General features: G+C 48.9%; 1 protein-coding gene across 5 annotated transcripts in view; it reads right to left on the bottom strand.

Moving 5' to 3' along the window:
• Positions 1–1,752: 1,752 nt before the first annotated feature.
• b4galnt1b (beta-1,4-N-acetyl-galactosaminyl transferase 1b) overlaps positions 1,753–17,971 on the bottom strand; it is a 109,097-nt gene continuing 92,878 nt past the window's right edge. For all 5 annotated transcript variants that reach the window (XM_070869445.1, XM_070869449.1, XM_070869447.1 and 2 more), the window contains 3 exons: positions 15,688–15,828; positions 7,875–8,112; positions 1,753–3,635 (listed from right to left, as the gene is read on the bottom strand). In XM_070869445.1, the coding sequence (XP_070725546.1) occupies positions 3,418–3,635; positions 7,875–8,112; positions 15,688–15,828 (597 nt within the window). In that variant the 3' untranslated portion in view covers positions 1,753–3,417. The remainder of the gene's footprint in view (positions 3,636–7,874; positions 8,113–15,687; positions 15,829–17,971) is intronic.

Here is a 17,971-nt window from a genome sequence, read left to right as displayed (position 1 = left end):
AACCAATATTCACTTTTGAGTATCGGTAAGGACGATGGTGCCTCTGGGGAGTGCAGCCAGAGCCAATTCCAAGGCACCACGGGTGGCTCAGCTGCACAGTGGGCAGGGACAAAGAACAAAAGAGCCCTAGTGATAGGGGATTCTATAGTTAGGGGAACAGACAGGCGTTTCTGCGGCCGTAGACGTGACTCCCGAATGGTTTTGTGCCTCCCTGGTGCCAGGGTCAAGGATGTCACAGAGCGGACGCAGGGCATCCTGGGGTGGGGGGGGGGGGGCGTAAACAGTTGGAGGTCGTGGTCCATATGAGGGATGAGGTCCTACAGGAAGAATTTTCAAATTCTTTTCAAATGCGATTGCTAAATTAGAAACATAGAATCATAGAAAATAGGAGCAGGAGTCGGCCATTCGGCCCTTCGAGTCGGCACCGCCATTCAATATGATCATGGCTGATCCTCTATCTCAACACCATATTCCCGCTTTTTCCCCATACCCCTTGATGCCTTTTGTGTCTAGAAATCTATCTATCTCCCTCTTAAATATATTCAGTGACTTGGCCTCCACAGCCTTCTGGGGTAGAGAATTCCACAGGTTCACCACCCTCTGAGTGAAGAAATTTCTCCTCATCTCGGTCCTAAATTTCCTACCTCGTATCCTGAGACTGTGACCCTTTGTTCTAGACTTCCCAGCCAGGGAATATATCCTCCCCACATCCAGTCTGTCCAATCCAGTCAGAATTGTATACGTTTCAATGAGATCCCCCCTCATTCTTCTAAACTCTAGTGAATACAGGCCTGGTCGACCCAATCTCTCCTCATACGACAGTCCTGCCATCCCAGGAATCAGTCTGGTGAACCTTCGCTGCACTCCCTCTGTTACGTATTAATGCTTGGGGGTCACCAGACACCAGAGGGCGCCGCGGTTGGAGGTCATCGGGCTGTACGCATGGGGGTCACCTGTATATAAACTGGGTGTCTTCGTCACGCAGGCACTCTTGGGTTGGAATAAAGATGAATCAGGTTGCACCTGAGTGAATTTACAGTAAGCAGACTCTTGAGTCATTACACCCTCTATGGCAAGTATATCCTTCCTTAGGTAAGGAGAACAAAACTGTACACAATACTCCAGGTGCGGTCTCACCAAGGCCCTGTATAACTTAGGGACCGTTTTCTGCTTTGGACTCATGGCCATTCGAAATTGGGTCACAACTGTCAAAAGCTCATTTCACATAGGAGCCTTACAGCCAGTCAACAGAGGAGACTTTCATCTCATCAGTCTGGGCTGGATTTCCAGGTGAAAAGGCAGTGTGTTAAACCACTGCGCCCACCCAATATAGGTTGGCACATACCATGTCTGTCACATCATATAGTTTTACTCTGTGAGGCCTACAGCAGGGATGGCTAACCCACTTCTAGATCCACCAATCACGTGCTACTTGTTTTCTCACAACTGACCAATCAGCGTCCTGTTGCTGGCAATATGTTGGCCAACTGTGGCCAGTCAGGTTCCGGCTAGTGGGCCAATCAGAGGCCGATATTTTAGGTGGCCTTTTGGAAAGGTCCGATCAGAGTGGGACATTTAATAGCAGTGGTCAGGTCATCTGCCTCTCTCAAATAAACCATTAATTACACAACAGCTTTGGTCATTTATATGGCAATAAATACAAAAGCATCGTCATTTTTACAGAGAGGTTCATCCCCTCTGTTCCTCTACAGTAAGAAAAAGACACGAAAGAGTAAAATCAAACAAGCAATATTAACTAGTGACACAAGATGAAACTTTAATCCTCGTGTTCAAATCCTTCCATGGCCTCGCCCCTTCCTATCTCTGTAACCTCCTGCAACCCTACAACCCTCCGAGATCTCTGCACTCTTTCAAGTCTGGCCTCTTTGTGCATCTCCGATTTCCTTCACCCCACCATCGGTGGCCATGTTTCCAGCTGTCCAGGCCCCAAGCTCTGGAATTCCCTCCTTAAACCTCTCCGCCCTCTCTCTCCTCCTTGCAGACGCTCCTTAAAACCCATCTCTTTGACCAAGCTTCTAGTCACCTGCCCTAATAGCTCCTTATGGGGCTCGGTGTCAGATTTTTGGCCGATAACACTCCTGTGAAGCGCATTGGGACGTTTCACTACCCGAAAGGCGCTATATAAATACAAGTTGTTGTTGTTTAATGGTCATGGCCACAGCCTGCAACCATCTCTCTCCACCCCGCTCCCAGCATGCCGAGGCTGTATGCCCATTCAGACTCTGGCACAGCTGGAGAAAGTAAAATATTGTTTGCAGTGAAAAAATAAATCATAAGTTCAAGGAGAGCCTGCAACTTGCCTTTGTAACTGAGGTTAGTAAATGACAGGTGAACTGGATATATATTAGCTACTGATGATAAAATCATGAGTAAATTGAGTATAAATTGCAAAATAAAAGTGGGTAAACTGGGTACATTACATGCCTACCAAATAGGATTGGAGGCCTGGGTGTTTGTTCAAAACTTCAAAATGCCAGCTGTACCCTGCATCCCTGTCCCGAGTTCACCCTTGATGAACGGAAGGACTAAAAACGTCTATGCTACCAGCACACCGCTCACTTTGACACCACTGTGGTTGATTTGTTGATTATTCAAAGAGCTGTTCCAGACTTGTTCCGCCGGGACAACCTCACAAAAGGGTGATACCAATTCTTTCTGGTCAAAGTTGAGCCATGCAACCATTTCAACTATTTCGCACCCAATATGTTTCTGTCTCGGAAGGGTTTAACCTTGAAAAAAAGGCATGCCTTTTTTTTAAGTACCGCTTTGCCATCAGCTGACCAGGTTATTCTGAGCGAGGCAGTGCCTTGATTCTTGAGCTGAAGCCATGACTACAGTAACAACTGTAATAAATCATCTATGTACAGAACAGTATCAAAGGACAGGTTAACCATCCAATTAACTGTGATCACATCATAAGGAAGAGAGTAGTCAAGATTATGGTGGCAGATTGTGTGGACAAGGGAGACAGACTTTTATTGCAGCTGAATCTCGGACAGGAAGAGTCTGGTTTGAGGTAACAAAGCGATTCGCAGGGCACAACACAACTCTTCTAACTTATCTTCAACCCACTTGGAATGCGAGTGCTTTTACAATTCAGCCATTTCAAAAGAGAATTCTCGGTTGCCTTTCTCTGGGATTCCATTTGTAGCAGCCTTTATGGGTAAAGAATGTTTCCCATTCTAAATTCCCAGCTAATCTGAACACTCTCCATGAGGTGACTGTATGAGCAGCAGTTCCTGCTGTTATGTGAAACTTGGGCCCCAATCCTACACATTGAAGCATTTTGCACAAATCTTAAAGGGTCCTCCGCTCTCTCGACATTGGGCACGACATTAAAGATTATTTTTGGAGTTTCATTCTTCCCCTTTTCCAGTGCAGTCCTGTTTCTGTCTCTTAGTTCTTTATCATACACTTAAACCTGTTTTTCAAGTAAAAAAGCCTGTGTTTCAGCTGGACGTTTGCCTCCGATGACTTGGGGTAGCGGAATTCTTTGTAGGTTTTCTCATTCTCATCAACCTTGCTCCAGGGCAGCTTGATCTTGGTGGCGTGGTCCACAGTGACGTCGTCACAGGACCCAACGTGGAGAATGCCCAGGCCATCGATGAAAAACTCTGCCAAAAGGAAACACAGGATACAGCATCGATAGAGAGAGCAGGTCATGGTGCAGCAATAGCTAGAGCAAATAGAGTGTTGGGGTGTATCCACTGGACAATTGAGTATAAGACGAGGCATACTGTTTTGTCCTTGGACAAGACCTTAGTCAGGCCGCACTTGGAATACTGTGTCCAGTTTTGGTCTGCTCACACGGTGGGTGATACTGAGGCTCTGGAAAAGGTGCAGAGGAGGGTCACTGGACTAATTCCAAGTCTAAAGCATCTTAGTTATCAAGATAGGTTAAAAGAGTTGAGACTCTTTACCTTAGAGTAGTGTAGACTTAGGGGGGATATGATTGAGGTTTATAAGATAATGAAGGGAATAGACAGTGTTCCAGCTGACCGTTTATTTTAATTAAATAGGTTAGGCAGGACCAGGGGGCACAGATTTAAGTTGTATAAGGATAGATCTATGTTCGATGTCAGGAGGTGGTTCTTTTCCCAGAGAACAGTAGACCTCTGGAACACGCTGCCATTCCATGTGGTGGATGCAGACTCACTGAATTCCTTCAAGCAAAAGCTGGATTTGTTTCTGTCTGCGCAGAGATTACCTCCTACAGAAGGTAGGTACTGCAGGGAATTTAATGGCCAGAGTGATCTCCTGGACTAGTTTCGATCGCCGAGATGGGTCAGAGAGAAATGTCCCAGATTTTTGTTCCCAAATTGGCCTGGGGTTTTTTATCTGTTTTTTTTTGCCTCTCCCAGGAGATCACATGGTTTGGGGTGGGATGGCGTGTAGATGTTGTGATACACAAGGTATCGCAATTGTGTGGGACAGCTGGATGGACCAGAGGATCTTGACCTGTCCGTCATTGTTCGTATTCATATTCAACACGGGAAAGATCAGCATTACCATATTGGCTAGTCTCCAGGCAGAGTTCCCTCAACTGCTTTGGCCACAGAATGACCAGGGATCAGGGTACCCACTTTACGAAGAACATCCTAGAAGATGCTCAACAAATTTAGCCTTTTCATTTTGCATGCGCAACAGTTAAAATTAAATTGGAAAGACCCAAAAGCGCTTTACAGCCAATGAAGTACTTTTGCGGTGTAATGTAGTAATGTAGGAATCTGGTTGGAGTTGGGGCAGTAGCTTGCAAGCACGGTGGGGGTCAAGGATTGTTTTTCTGAGGAGAGTGGTGATGACTGCAGATTTGAGGGAGAAGGGAACAGTACATGAGGACGGAGAACCATTAACAATGTCGGCTAACAAGGGAGCCAGGAAAGTAAGTTGGGTGGTCAGCAGATTGGTGGGAATAGGGTCAAGGGAGCAGGAAGTGGGTCTCATGGACAGGATGAGCTCGGAAAGGTCATGAGGGGAGGTCGGAGAGAAACTGGAGAAAGATGTGAGTTCAGGACTAGGGTGAGGGGGGGACCTCAGAGGAAGTTTGGCCCAGTGGGCTAGGGGAAGGAAGGCCGATCAGATGGTCTCAATCTGAGAGACAAAGAAGTCCATGAGCTCCTCATACTTGTTGTCGGAGGTGAGGGTGGAGACAGGGGAGAGGGGTTTAAAAAGACGGTTAGCAGTGGAGGATATAGAAGCTGGGGTGTATCTTTACATTCCAGAATTATTCTGGAATAGTGAGCGATTTTGGTAGATGAGAGCAGGACCTGATAGTGCTTTATATGGTCCAGCCAGATCTGGCAGTGAATGGCTAAACCAGTTGTCCGCCACATCCATTCAAGTCTGCGTCCCTTGGAATTAAGGGATTGACGATCAGGGCTGTACCAGGGGAACAGCCAGGGTGAGAGAGAGTAATTGTTTTAACAGGGACTGGGGCATCAAAGGTGGTGGTGAGGGTGTGATTGAGCAGATCGGTGGCTGCAGAAATGTCATGGTGAATGGAGGGCCAAAGGCTGGACAGTTGGGAGTTGATAAGTGCAATTGTAGAGAGTCGGGAGAGAGTTTTTTCCAGGGGTGGATGCAGAAGGAAGCAGGGTTGGGTGGGGGAAGGGGGATGTGGGTGGAGAGCGATACAAGGAGATGGTCGGAGATGGCCTTATCTGCAATTGACACGGTAGGAATAGCGAGGCAAGGTCGAGGGGCTGGCCATGAATATGGGTTGATGAGTTTACATGGAGGGAGAGATTAAGGGAGGATAGGAGGCTCGTGAGCTCAGAGGAGAGCATGATGAATTGAGATGGAGGTTGAAATCACCGAGGATGAGAAGGCGTTTGGTGCAGAGGCTGAGGGAGGAAAGCAGTGAAGATATCTCAGTGATAAGATTTTTGTGGTATTTGGGTGAGCGGTAGAGAAGGAGAATTGTAAATGAGAGGTGAGAGGGGCAGAATAAGGCGAGATGCTGAAAGGAGGAGAAAGTGCTGGAGGAGTAGGGGGACAGACCAAGGTGTGATTTACTGATGAGAGCCACACCGCCACCACGGCAGTCTCAGCGGGGCAAGTGGTGGAAGGTATAGCCGGGCGGGGAGGCTTCATTTACGGGTTAGGTGTCATCGCCCCTCAGCCAGGTTTCCGTCAGGGCCATGATGTCGATGCAATCATCCACGATAAGCTCATGGATGGGAAGATCCTTGTTCGCAAGTTAACGGATATTCTGGAGGGAGATGCAGAGAGGGTCAGTGATGGCCCCACTGCCAGCATCCACAGGGAGGGGTGAGTTGTACAGGGAGGAGATTGGCCCCCAGTGGGTGCGCTGGGCGGGAAGGTCGGCGAGAGAGTAGGATGGGACAGTTGGGGTTACTGCTTGTAAGGAGGCAGCGACGGGTGCCATGGTGGGCCCTTTGTAGGATGCCAAGAGAGACAGAGGGAAGCTGTAGTCTTATCTAGGAGGGAGTCAAGCCTGGGATAGCAGCAGGAGAGTAGGAAGGTCAAAGAGTAATGAAGGATTGGGGTTGGGATTTGGGAGAGCAGAGTATCCGAGAGAGGAGAGAGAAAAGGAGGCACAATGATAGGAGAGAACGGTCAGGGAGGGAGAGAGAGAAAAGCGTGAGGAAGAAGTGGAAATAGAAGTGGATGGCTCAGGTCTGAAGCGGCAGCCAAAATGCGCACGCAAATGGACACAGGGAAAAGCTCAAGTTATATAGGCCTGGTTCTGTAGCAATTACAGGGATGCATATTTGCTGGTAGTAACAGGGAATAGGTTGGTGACAATAGTAAGGAGCCCAGAGTTAAAGTTGGAGGTCCCGTGGAGGGCAAGAATTGACATCGGAAGGATGGAATCAATTTGGAGCATCAATGAACCGTTGCCCAAGTTCAGAGACAGGAGTAGCAGGCGAGAGAAGTCCAGAAGCTATTTGAAGGGTAGAGAATTGATGGGTGGAGGTTATTGCCATGGTAATGAGAGTGGGTTTCGGTGCAGGAAGATGATGGCGAGGTTCCTGCGAAGTTGGAGATCACCGTAGATCAGAAGCAGTCAAGAAAATGTAAAACCACACAAGCCAGAGACCAACAAAGCATAAAAACCAGTGGAGTCACCCAACTCAGCAGAGACGACAGCAGTAGCAGTGACCAACAGGGCTGAAATAACAGTGGAACGAGGTCACTCAGCAGGGAAACAGCCACAGTGAGGAAGATCATTTTATGTTTTAGCAGTAGATTTTTGACACAGCAAATGAGTCTCGGGGGGTTGTGGGGCTGGAGGAGATTACAGAGATAGGGAGGGGCGAGGCCATAGAGGGATTTGAAAATAAGGATGAGAACTTTAAAATCGAGGCGTTGCCAGACAGGGAGCCAATGTAGGTCAGTGAGCGCAGGGGTGATGGGTGAGCGGGATTGGGTGTGAGTTAGGACACGGGGCAGTGAGCACAGGGGGTGATGGGTGAGCGGGACTTGGTGCGAGTTAGGACACGGGCAATGTGCACAGCGGGTGATGGGTGAGTGGGACTTGGTGCGAGTTAGGACACGGGGCATTGTGCACAGGGGGTGATGGGTGAGTGGGACTTGGTGCGAGTTAGGACACGGGGCAATGTGCACAGGGGGTGATGGGTGAGCGGGACTCGGTGCAAGTTAGGACACGGGGCAGTGAGCATAGGGGGTGATGGGTGAGCGGGACTTGGTGTGAGTTAGGACACGGGGCACAGGGGGTGATGGGTGAGCGGGACTTGGTGTGAGTTAGGACACGGGGCACAGGGGGTGATGGGTGAGCGGGACTCGGTGCGAGTTAGGACACGGGGCAGCATCTGGCTTCACTCCACAACACCCATTACGAATCTGTTTTAAATACGACTTCGCCTCACCTGAATGTGCGACCCTTGTGAGCCGGGGATCAAAGCCCACTCGCTGCACCTTGTCCGTGCGGGCCAGGAAGAAGTTGACGACCCCGTCCGTCACCACACAATTGGGAAAGCCCTGCAGGACGTGGTAGTGGCCCATGCGTGTGTGTAGACAATCGCCCTCCTCTCCTCCTTGCTCCACGCTGATTTGGTGACGGAACGTGGTGGCAAACCCAGTCTTCTCCCGCACGGCCCCTCCAACCTACAGCGGAACACAAAAGCAGCAGACTAGAAGTCCAGGTGATTGCCAAATGAAACAAAAAGGCCCATGTTGAACATGAAATAAAATAATGGACAATTCCAATAAAAACGCAGGGCTAGAAATTGCCCCTCGCCCCAATTGGGGGCGGTAACCTTCCGGGGCTGGGACTTCCTGCGCCCGGCCTGGAAGTCCCGCCCCTGACGCTGAATTGGGCCGTGCGCCACTCCAAGGAAGTGGGGCGCTATCGACGGTGCTCCGCTTCCTTCGAGGGGTGCTCCCGAGGCAGCAGCACAGCGCGGCGCCAAGTCCACCATTGCGCTGAGGAGGCTGGCGCTATGTGATGTTCCGCGTGGCGCTCATGCACTACAACGCCCCTCCCTTTCAGTTAAAGGGGAAGGCCGCTGCGCACTCTGCAGGCCCTTTGGTGGCCGCCACTGGGCCGCTAGGGATGCGGTCGACCGGACCAGCGGCCCGGCACCCGAAACAGAGCGCCGGGCTGCACGACGGTGGCCCGGTCGACACGAGGGTCGGCATTGTTGGGCCGACAAATTAAAATGGCGGTCCGGGGCGCTAAAGGCCGCCCCTTTAAGGGGCGCCCTGGCGGCGGATGTCCATCAGACTCGTGGCCAGCTGTGCAATTTCCCCCGCCGGGCACAAAGGCGTCAGCGTGAGGCGGTGATTGGTCGGCGCGCACGGCGATGGCGACATCACCAGTTGCACGCCAGCCCAGGCAGCTAATTGCGGGGTGCAGCGCTGCCGGGACAGCGCCCCCCTCAAACCTCCGGGGCAATTTCCCCAGAGGCGGTAGCACCCCCAACCCCCAGACGAAAACGGCGTTAGCGGCCCCCGGAGGCACTAGCGGGGCTATAAAAGGGGCAATTTCGGCCCCTCAATTTCCTATGATAGCTTTACTATAAGGCATCATTTCACCGATGCTGTGCTCTCAGCATGGAGTCGAACCCAAAGGGAGCATAGGGTTGCCCTGTAATGCTAAGGAACCTATCTGTGATCCATGCTCCCTGCCAGGAGCACAACCTGCCCTTAAATCTCGAAGGCATTATGGACCTGCGGCCCTTCGTTAAGATATTTATTAACTCCAAGGTTTAAGGATGGCACATTGCAGCGGGCAGCCAACTGGCTGTACCACTGGATGGCAGGATGCTCCTCTGGCACCACAATTTTCCACACAACTTGCTTGTCCCACAGGCGAAGAGGTGGACACTGCAAAGGGAAGGAGGAACCTAGAGGGAAGACCAAGGGGCGTGGTCGAAATGGTGAGTCGTTAAGATGCTTTTGAAGGCGGGGAGGGACGCGGTGATGGTACAAGTGGATAATGTTCCAGAGGTGAATGAATGAGGTTTTAGAAAAGACTTGGATTTATATAGCGTCTTTCACAACCACCTTAAAGTCTCAAAGCACTTTACAGCTTTTGGAGTGTAGTCACTGTTGTAATGTGGGGAAACACGGCAGCCAATTTGTGCACAGCAAGCTCCCACACACAGCAATGTGATAATGAGCAGATAATCTGTTTTAGTGATGTTGATTGAGGGATGAATATTGGCCCCAGGACACTGGGGATAACTCCCCTGCTCTTCTTCGAAATAGTGCTGTGGGATCTTTTACATCCACCTGAGAGAGCAGACGGGGGCCTCAGTTTAACGTCTCATCCGAAAGATGGCATCTCTGACAGTGCAGCACTCCCTCAGTACTGCACTGGAGTGTCAGCCGAGATTTTTGTGCCCAAGTGCCTGGAGTGGGACTTGAACCCACAACCTTTTGACTCAGAGGCGGGAGTGCCTCCCACTGAGCCAAGGCTGACACTAGTAATGGACCAGATGTGTGGGAAACAGCTTAAGGTCATGCACCCATGGATTCAGCCTCAATAGACAACTGAGGAAGTTGATGGAGTTGGAACTAGAGGCACTTAGGTGCTGGCAGGAGCCATAAAGAATGATCTTGGTTTTGCTGAAGTTGAACTGAATGAAATTTCAACCCATTCAGAACTTGATGTACGGAAGTCCATCAGAGAATATAGCAACTGCTTCAGCAGCAATGGTGGAGTGGGAAAGGTAAACTCGGGTGTTGTTGGCTGGCCCTGTGTGTGCGGGAAATGTTGCCGATGGATAGCGAGTATTTGATGGATAGAAGGAAACTGAGGAGAGAACCCTGGAGCGCGCCTAAAAATACGAGAGTGTGGGAGGAGAAAACCCTGAGAGGAGATGTAGTGACTGCAATGGAGTAGAATCATGAGTGACGATTTATGGAGAAAAGGGGATCAATCAACCAAGTTGAAAGTGGCCGATTTACAGCATCCACAGTATTTTGCTTTTGTATTGGTAACCTTTATATATTGATATTCAAAACTAATGAAAGAATTCTCTTCCGAACACTAAAGAGACTTACATTTCCATACCTTCTTTCACGACCTCAGGCCAAAGCACTTTATCGCCAATGAAAGTGGAGTCACTGTTGTATAATGTAGGAAACGTGGATGTAGGGATCGTGGCAGAGGTACGGCGAATGTTTGTGGCGGAGGAGTGGCGAGAGATCGTGGGAAAGGTGCGGCGAATGTTTGTGGCGGAGGAGTGGCGAGAGATCGTGGCGAAGGTGCGGCGAATGTTCGTGCCGGAGATGCGGCGAATGAGGGTAAGGGGCCCAGAAGAGGCATGGTCCCAGGGGCATCACGAGCCAGCCCGCATTGTGACATGTGTGCGCACTAGGTCTGTGCAGCAGAGCAGGTCTCCAGTCTGTTGTGTATCTGTAAAGCATGCACTCCCATGTTCCGCCACCAGGGAGCTCATCCCTGAAGTCCCAAGGGATCCCAACATCCCTTGGGAGCACTGTATATAAGCCGGCCCCTAAGGCCTGTTCCTCACTCTGGAGTGTCTTATTAAAGACTGAGGTCACTGTTACTTTAACCTCCCTGTGGGCAGCCTCATCTGTGTGAGGAACACAATAACTGGCGACAAAGATACGAATCCAACGCAAAGATGCAGCAAACTGTGGGCATCCTGGAGAAGTTCTCAGAGAGTGAGGACTGGGAAGCCTATGTCGAACGGCTAGACCAGTGCTTTGTAGCCAACGAGCTGGACGGAGAAGGAAGCGCTGCAAAAAGGAGAGCGGTCTGCCTCATGGCCTGCGGGGCACCGACCTACAGCCTCATGAAGAATCTTCTGGCTCCGGTAAAACCCACAGACAAGTCGTATGAGGAGCTGTGTATGCTGGTTCGGGAGCATCTTAACCCGAGGGAGAGCGTGCTGATGGCGAGGTATCGGTTCTACACGTGCCAGCGATCTGAAGGTCAGGAAGTGGCGGGCTACGTTGCTGAGCTAAGGCGACTTGCAGGACAATGTGAGTTTGATGGCTACCTGGAGCAAATGCTCAGAGACTTTTTTGTACTGAGCATTGGCCACGAGACCATCCTACGAAAACATTTGACTATAGAGACATCGACCCTCAGTAAGGCCATTGCGATAGCACAGGTGTTTATGTCCACCAGTGATAACACCAAACAAATCTCTCAGCACACAAGTGCTAGCAATGTTCATAAATTAACCGGAACTGTGTTTGCGAACAGAAATGTACAGGGTAGAAACCACGAGTCTGCAACTGCCAGCAAACAATCAAACAGAGCCTTAAACGAGTCACAGAAGGCTTACTCCAAACCCGCCTGTCCCGAGTACTGCTCAGCTACCGCACGAGACCCCACTCACTCACAGGGGTGCCCCCGGCTGAGCTACTCATGAAAAGGACACTTAAAACCAGACTCTCGCTGGTTCACCCCAACCTGCATGATCAGGTAGAGAGCAGGCGGCAGCAACAAATGTAAATGATGATCGCGCCACTGTGTCACGGGAAATTGATCTGAATGACCCTGTGTATGTGCTAAACTATGGACATGGTCCCAAGTGGATCGCGGGCACGGTGATAGCTAAAGAAGGGAATAGGATGTTTGTAGCCAAACTAGACAATGGACAAATTTGCAGACCAAACGAGGCTGCGGTTCACAGACTGCCCTGAACAACCCACAGCAGACACCACCTTTTTCGAGCCCACAACACACATCCAAAGGATCAATGACACCACCCTGGACCAGGAAATCATACCCATCACACCTAACAGCCCAGCAAGGCCAGGTTCACCCAGCAGCCCTGCAGGGCCAACAACACGCCAGCCCAGCGAGGGCACAGCCAACACACCAGAACAGACATTTGTACCCGAGGCGGTCCACCAGGGAAAGAAAAGCTCCCGACCACCTCACCTTGTAAATAGTTTTCACTTTGACTTTGGGGGTGGAGTGATGTGCATCTATAAAGCATGCACTCCCATGTTCCGCCACCAGGGAGCTCATTCCCTGAAGTCCCAAGGGATTCCAGGCCTGTTCCTCACTCTGGAGTGTCTTATTAAAGACTGAGGTCACTGTTACTTTAACCTCCCCTGTGTGCAGCCTCATCTGTGTTAGGAACACAATACAGTCATCCTGGTTAACCCTTGCCACTGGACCAAGACCTAGCTCTGTGCAACGGCCACCACACGTTAAAAAAATCCACGCACAGGCATCTTCCACCCCTGGAGTTCGGGATCTGGAATATCGGGTCCTTCATTGAAACATCAGTGAACTCATGTGGAAGCAAGTCATCCTCGTTCGAGGGACCGCCTATGTTGATGCGAAAGTGGCAGAAATGTCAAGGAGGGCAGGTTGGCAGCGAGCCGTAGCTGCAGCCACATGGGTGTCATGGGTTACTAGGTGGTCTTGGTGTTGTGGGCCGAAGCTGGATTGGAGGGACTCGAACAGCGACTGGTGATTGCGTAGTTGGGTAACAACAACATGTTCAAGCACTTTGGAGAGAAACAGCAAGTTAGAACTTGGGCTGTAGTTTGATAGAATGGGGAGGTTGAGAGCGGGCCTCCAATTGGAGGGGATGATGATGCTGGTTTTTGAAAGGCCAGATGCCCGAGGACATGGAGAGGCTGACAATGTAGGTATGGGACTAAGAAGCAGAAGTTGGATAGTCAGAAAGAAAGACTTTCATGACCACCGGACGTCTCAAAGTGCTTTACAACCAATGAAGTACTTTTGAAGTGTTGCATTCCTCCCCTTCCAGAATATTTTCCAGTCATTCCAAAATGTCCCTTACTTTAGGGAAGGAGGGAAAACCTGCTGTAGGAGAAGACTGATGGTCAGAGGTTCATAGAAACATAGAAAATAGGTGCAGGAGTAGGCTATTCGGCCCTTCGAGCCTGCACCACCATTCAACAAGATCATGGCCGATCATGCAACTTCAGTACCCCATTCCTGCTTTCTCTCCATACCACTTCATCCCTTTTGCCGTAGGAGCCACATCTCACTCCCTTTTGAATATATCTAATGAACTGGCCTCAATAACTTTCTGTGGTAGAGAATTCCACAGGTTCACAATTCTCTGGGTAAAGAAGTTTCTCCTCATCTCGGTCCTAACTGGCTTACCCCTTATCCTTAGACTGTGAGCCCCTGGTTCTGGACTTCCCCAACATCGGGAACATTCTTCCTGCATCTAACCTGTCCAATCCCGTCAGAATTTTAGATGTTTCTATGAGATCCCTTCTCATTCTTCTAAATTCCATTGAATATAAGCCTAGTCGATCCAGTCTTTCTTCATATGTTAGTCCTGTCATCCCGTGAATCAGCCTGGTAAACCTACGCTGCACTCCCTCAATAGCAAGAATGTCCTCCCTTAGATTAGGAGACCAAAACTGTACACAATATTCAAGGTGTGGCCTCACCAAGGCCCTGTACAACTGTAGTAAGACCTTCCTGCTCCTATACTCAAATCCTCTCACTATGAAGGCCAACATGTCAGAGTGAGTAAGGTCAGAGATCAAAGATAAAATGGAATTGTTCCATTAGTGGGGTGTACGAGAGACCCCCTAACTGAGGGAGGGAAATGGAAGTGTAGGCAGACCAGGGAGACAAGTAGAAGTAACAAAATTATTGTTCAAGGAGATTTTAATTACCTGCTTATTGACTGGGACAGAGCGGGGATAAACGGGAAAAGGGGAATAGAATTCCTGCAATGTGTGTCGGACTCATTCCTCAAGCAGTTTGTTCACATGCCTTCAAGGGAAGAGGCATTGACAGATCTGCTTATGAGCAATGAATTAAATGTGTACCTTGAAAAGGAGACTATTTCAAGCTTCAGAATGCAATGGATCAATAAAGAGATTCGTAACAAACAAAAATTGAAGAGGAGGATCTGTAGGCATAAAGAAAAAGACTTGGATTTATATAGCCCCTTTTACAACCTCAGGACATCTCAAAGCACTTTACAGCCAATGAAGTACTTTTGGAATGTAATCACTGTTGTAATGTGGGCAACGCGGCAGCCAATTTGTGCACAGCAAGCTCCCACAAACAGCAATGTGATAATGACCCGATAATCTGTTTTAGTTATGTTGGTTGAGGGATAAATATTGGCCCCAGGACACCGGGGATAGCTCCCCTGCTCTTCTTCGAAATAGTGCCATGGGATCTTTTACATCCACCTGAGAGGGCAGACCGAGCCTCGGTTTAACATCTCATCTGAAAGACAGCACCTCCGACAGGGCAGCACTCCCTCAGCACTGCACTGGAGTGTCGGCCTAGATTTTTGTGCTCAAGTCCTACAACTTTTTGACTCAGAGACAAGTGTGCTACCCACTGAGCCATGGCTGACACTGCAGTGTGATATGACACTACAAAGTGATGATATTCTAGCTTTAATGATAGACCATTAAATGTGAAATTTGCAGCCTTCTGGACTCAACATTGAGTTCAACAATTTCAGAGCATAACCTCTGCCCGTCTTTGGCTCCCTTTCCCTCCCCCCAATCTCATGTTTTTTTTTTCTTTTTTTCTCTTCGTCTCTAATGGCAGCTGGTCATTATTCCGCCATTCACACCCGATCCAGATGAACCTTTTTCTAACTCCGGCCATTACCATTTCACATTGGCCCATCATCCCTTTTGTCTCTCTAATCTCTCCTGCCTTCCACCCTATCACAGACCTTTCCGTTTGTTCTTTCTTCCCCTCCCCCTTTCAGTACTTAAGAATCTCTTCTTTTCGAACATTCGCCAGTTCTGACAAAGGGTCATCGACCCGAAACGTTAACTCGGTTTCTCTCTCCACAGATGCTGCCTGACCCGCTGAGATATCCAGCATTTTCTGGGTTTTTTTCAAATTCCAGCATCCGCAGTATTTTGCTCTTGTCACCTTCGACCTATTAGTGTGGAAACAAGTCATCCTCGACTCCGGGGGACAGCCTTAGAAGAAGAAGCGGTGATGACTCCCATGATCAAATAACCGGCGGAAACTCACTGTCAAGTCTTGCACATGGGCAAGACACGTTGATCACCAGTAGCTGCCCCCTGGGTGGCGAGACCAAGATTAGGACTTCGCCATGTGGGTATGTGACTGGCGCTGTTTCTAAAGCAGAATTCTAGCACGCGGTCGCAATATAGGGTTGCATGATCCCATACAAAGTTATTTTACTATCAATGGCAACCTTGGACTGAAGCTTTTTTGCCGGTTCAGCACAGTCGGCAGTGCAGCCATCTTACCAAATCCAGTGTCGTTTGCTCTAAAATGTCCACCAGTTTTTCAACCTTGGTGTTTGCAGTGAAAATGAAGTCATCATCGACCCAGAGCAGATATTTCGTTGTGACTTGAGAAATAGCCAAGTTCCGCCCGGCAAACCAGCCCTGCAGAGATCGTAAATATATCAGTTCTGTACAGACTCGTACCACATCGAAATAAGACTCTCGTTACTTTCCTTCGATAAACACCCACCTTCAAGAGTATGTCAGTGGCACACTTTGTTCTCTTCAATTCCTTTTTGGGCCCCTCACTTATTCTGAGCTGGTTTGCAATTGGCAGCAGGAAGCTTGCCTGGTGGGAGCTGAAGGCTATATCTTGGCTAGTGGGAAGGAGCGGACAGCAAATTCTGACAAAAATTCATCAGCCTGAAGCCTTAACTCTGTTTCTTTCTCCACCAATGCTGCCTGACCTGCTGAGCATTTTTCTGTTTCTATTTCAGATTTCCAGCATTCGCAGTATTTTGCTTTTGTACCACTGTTATATGGGGTCTGTTCGGTTCTTTTGATGGGCTTATCAAGTCTCACTCAGACTGGTTTAAAAACAAAACTTTGTTTGATGCATATATCACAAAGAGGGGATTTGAGGGGGGGGGGCTTCTTTACGCAGAGGGTTGTGGGTATCTGGAACTCACTGCCTGGAAGAGTGGTGGATGCAGAAACCCTCACCACTTTTAAGAGATGATTGGATGGGCACTTAAAGTGCCGTAACCTGCAGGGTTACAGACCTAGAGCTGGTAATTGGGATTAGACTGGATGACCTTTTGTTGGACAGCGCAGATATAATGGTACGTACTGCAGGGAATAGAATACGGCCAGGGTGATCTCCTGGACTAGTTTCGATCACCTGGATGGGTCGGAGAGGAATTTTCCCAGATTTTCTCTCCCTAAATTGGCCTGGGTTTTTATCTGGTTTTTGCCTCTCCCAGGAGATCACATGACTCTGGTTGGGATGGAGTGTAGAATGTTTTAGTGTAAGGGATGTCACAGTTGTGTGAGGCGGACTGGTTGGGCTGGGTGCTCTTTGCCTTTCCGTCATTGTTCATAGGTTTATATGTAACCTTCAGGGCTGCTGACCGAGGGCCGTGTGGCTCTTTGTCGGCCGGCGCGGACACGATGGGCCGAAATGGCCTCCTTCTGCGCTGTAACTTTCTCTGTTTCTATGTTCAGTTTTGCTCTTTCTGGATTATTTATTAATCTTAATTTATTATTTATTTATCAAGGTGCTCATAAATCTCCTTGATATGGTGAGTTGTCTGGTGACTACCATGGGAACTAGAATGATTGGAGTGGAAAAAGTACAAGAAGCAAGGTCACTTCCCTGGCAAGGCCAAATATGGGCACTTAAAAGTAAGTACAGTCTCTGTGTCCTGTAAGATGGAGATGGGAAACTTATTCTCTTTCACTTGTCCTCAACATAGGAGAGGAAGAATCCCAGAGCCCAGAATCGATGCAACTGAAAGTCTAATAAATGAGGACACGTACACAGCATAGCAAGCAAGGGGTGCGGTAACATAGTGGTTATGTTACTGTACTAGTAATCCAGAGACATGAGTTCAAATCCCACCACGGCAGCTGGGGGAATTATTAACTAAATAAATTTGGAATTAAAAAGCTAGTGTGGTGACCATAAAGCTACCGGATTGATGGGAAAAAAACCATCCCATTCATTAATGGAAGGAAATCTGTCGTCCTTACCTGGTCTAAATGTGACTCCAGGCCCACAGCAATGTGGTTGCATCTTAACAAGCCACTCAGTTGTACCAAACCGCTGCAATGGGAGTACCTTCACCACACGGACTGCAGCGGTTTAAGATGGCGGCTCACCACCACCTTCTCAAGGGGCAATTAAGGATGGGCAATAAATGCCGGTCAGAGCAGTGATGTCCACATACCGTGAATCAATAAATTTATAAAAAAACATAAATGTATAATGATCTCATAGTGCTAACTACAACAACTTGCATTTATATAGCGCTCTTTAACGTAGTAAAAGGCGCTTCATAGGAGTGTTATCAAACAAAATCTGACACGGAGCCACATAAACAGATATGAGGTCAGGTGACCAAAAGCTTGGTCAAAGTGGTAGGTTTTAAGGAGCGTCTTAAAAGGAGGAGAGAGGGAATTAGGGTGGGAATTCCTCCCGCCAATGGTGTAGTGATGAAAATAGGGGATGCGCGAGGAACCAGGATTGGAGGGATTTTGTGTCAGTAAAGCAGTAAGACACATTAAGGTTCAGAGGTTCAACTGA

This window comes from Pristiophorus japonicus, chromosome X (genome assembly GCF_044704955.1).
Source record: "Pristiophorus japonicus isolate sPriJap1 chromosome X, sPriJap1.hap1, whole genome shotgun sequence".
NCBI lineage: Eukaryota > Metazoa > Chordata > Chondrichthyes > Pristiophoridae > Pristiophorus > Pristiophorus japonicus.
This window is presented reverse-complemented; position numbering and strand designations above follow the sequence as displayed.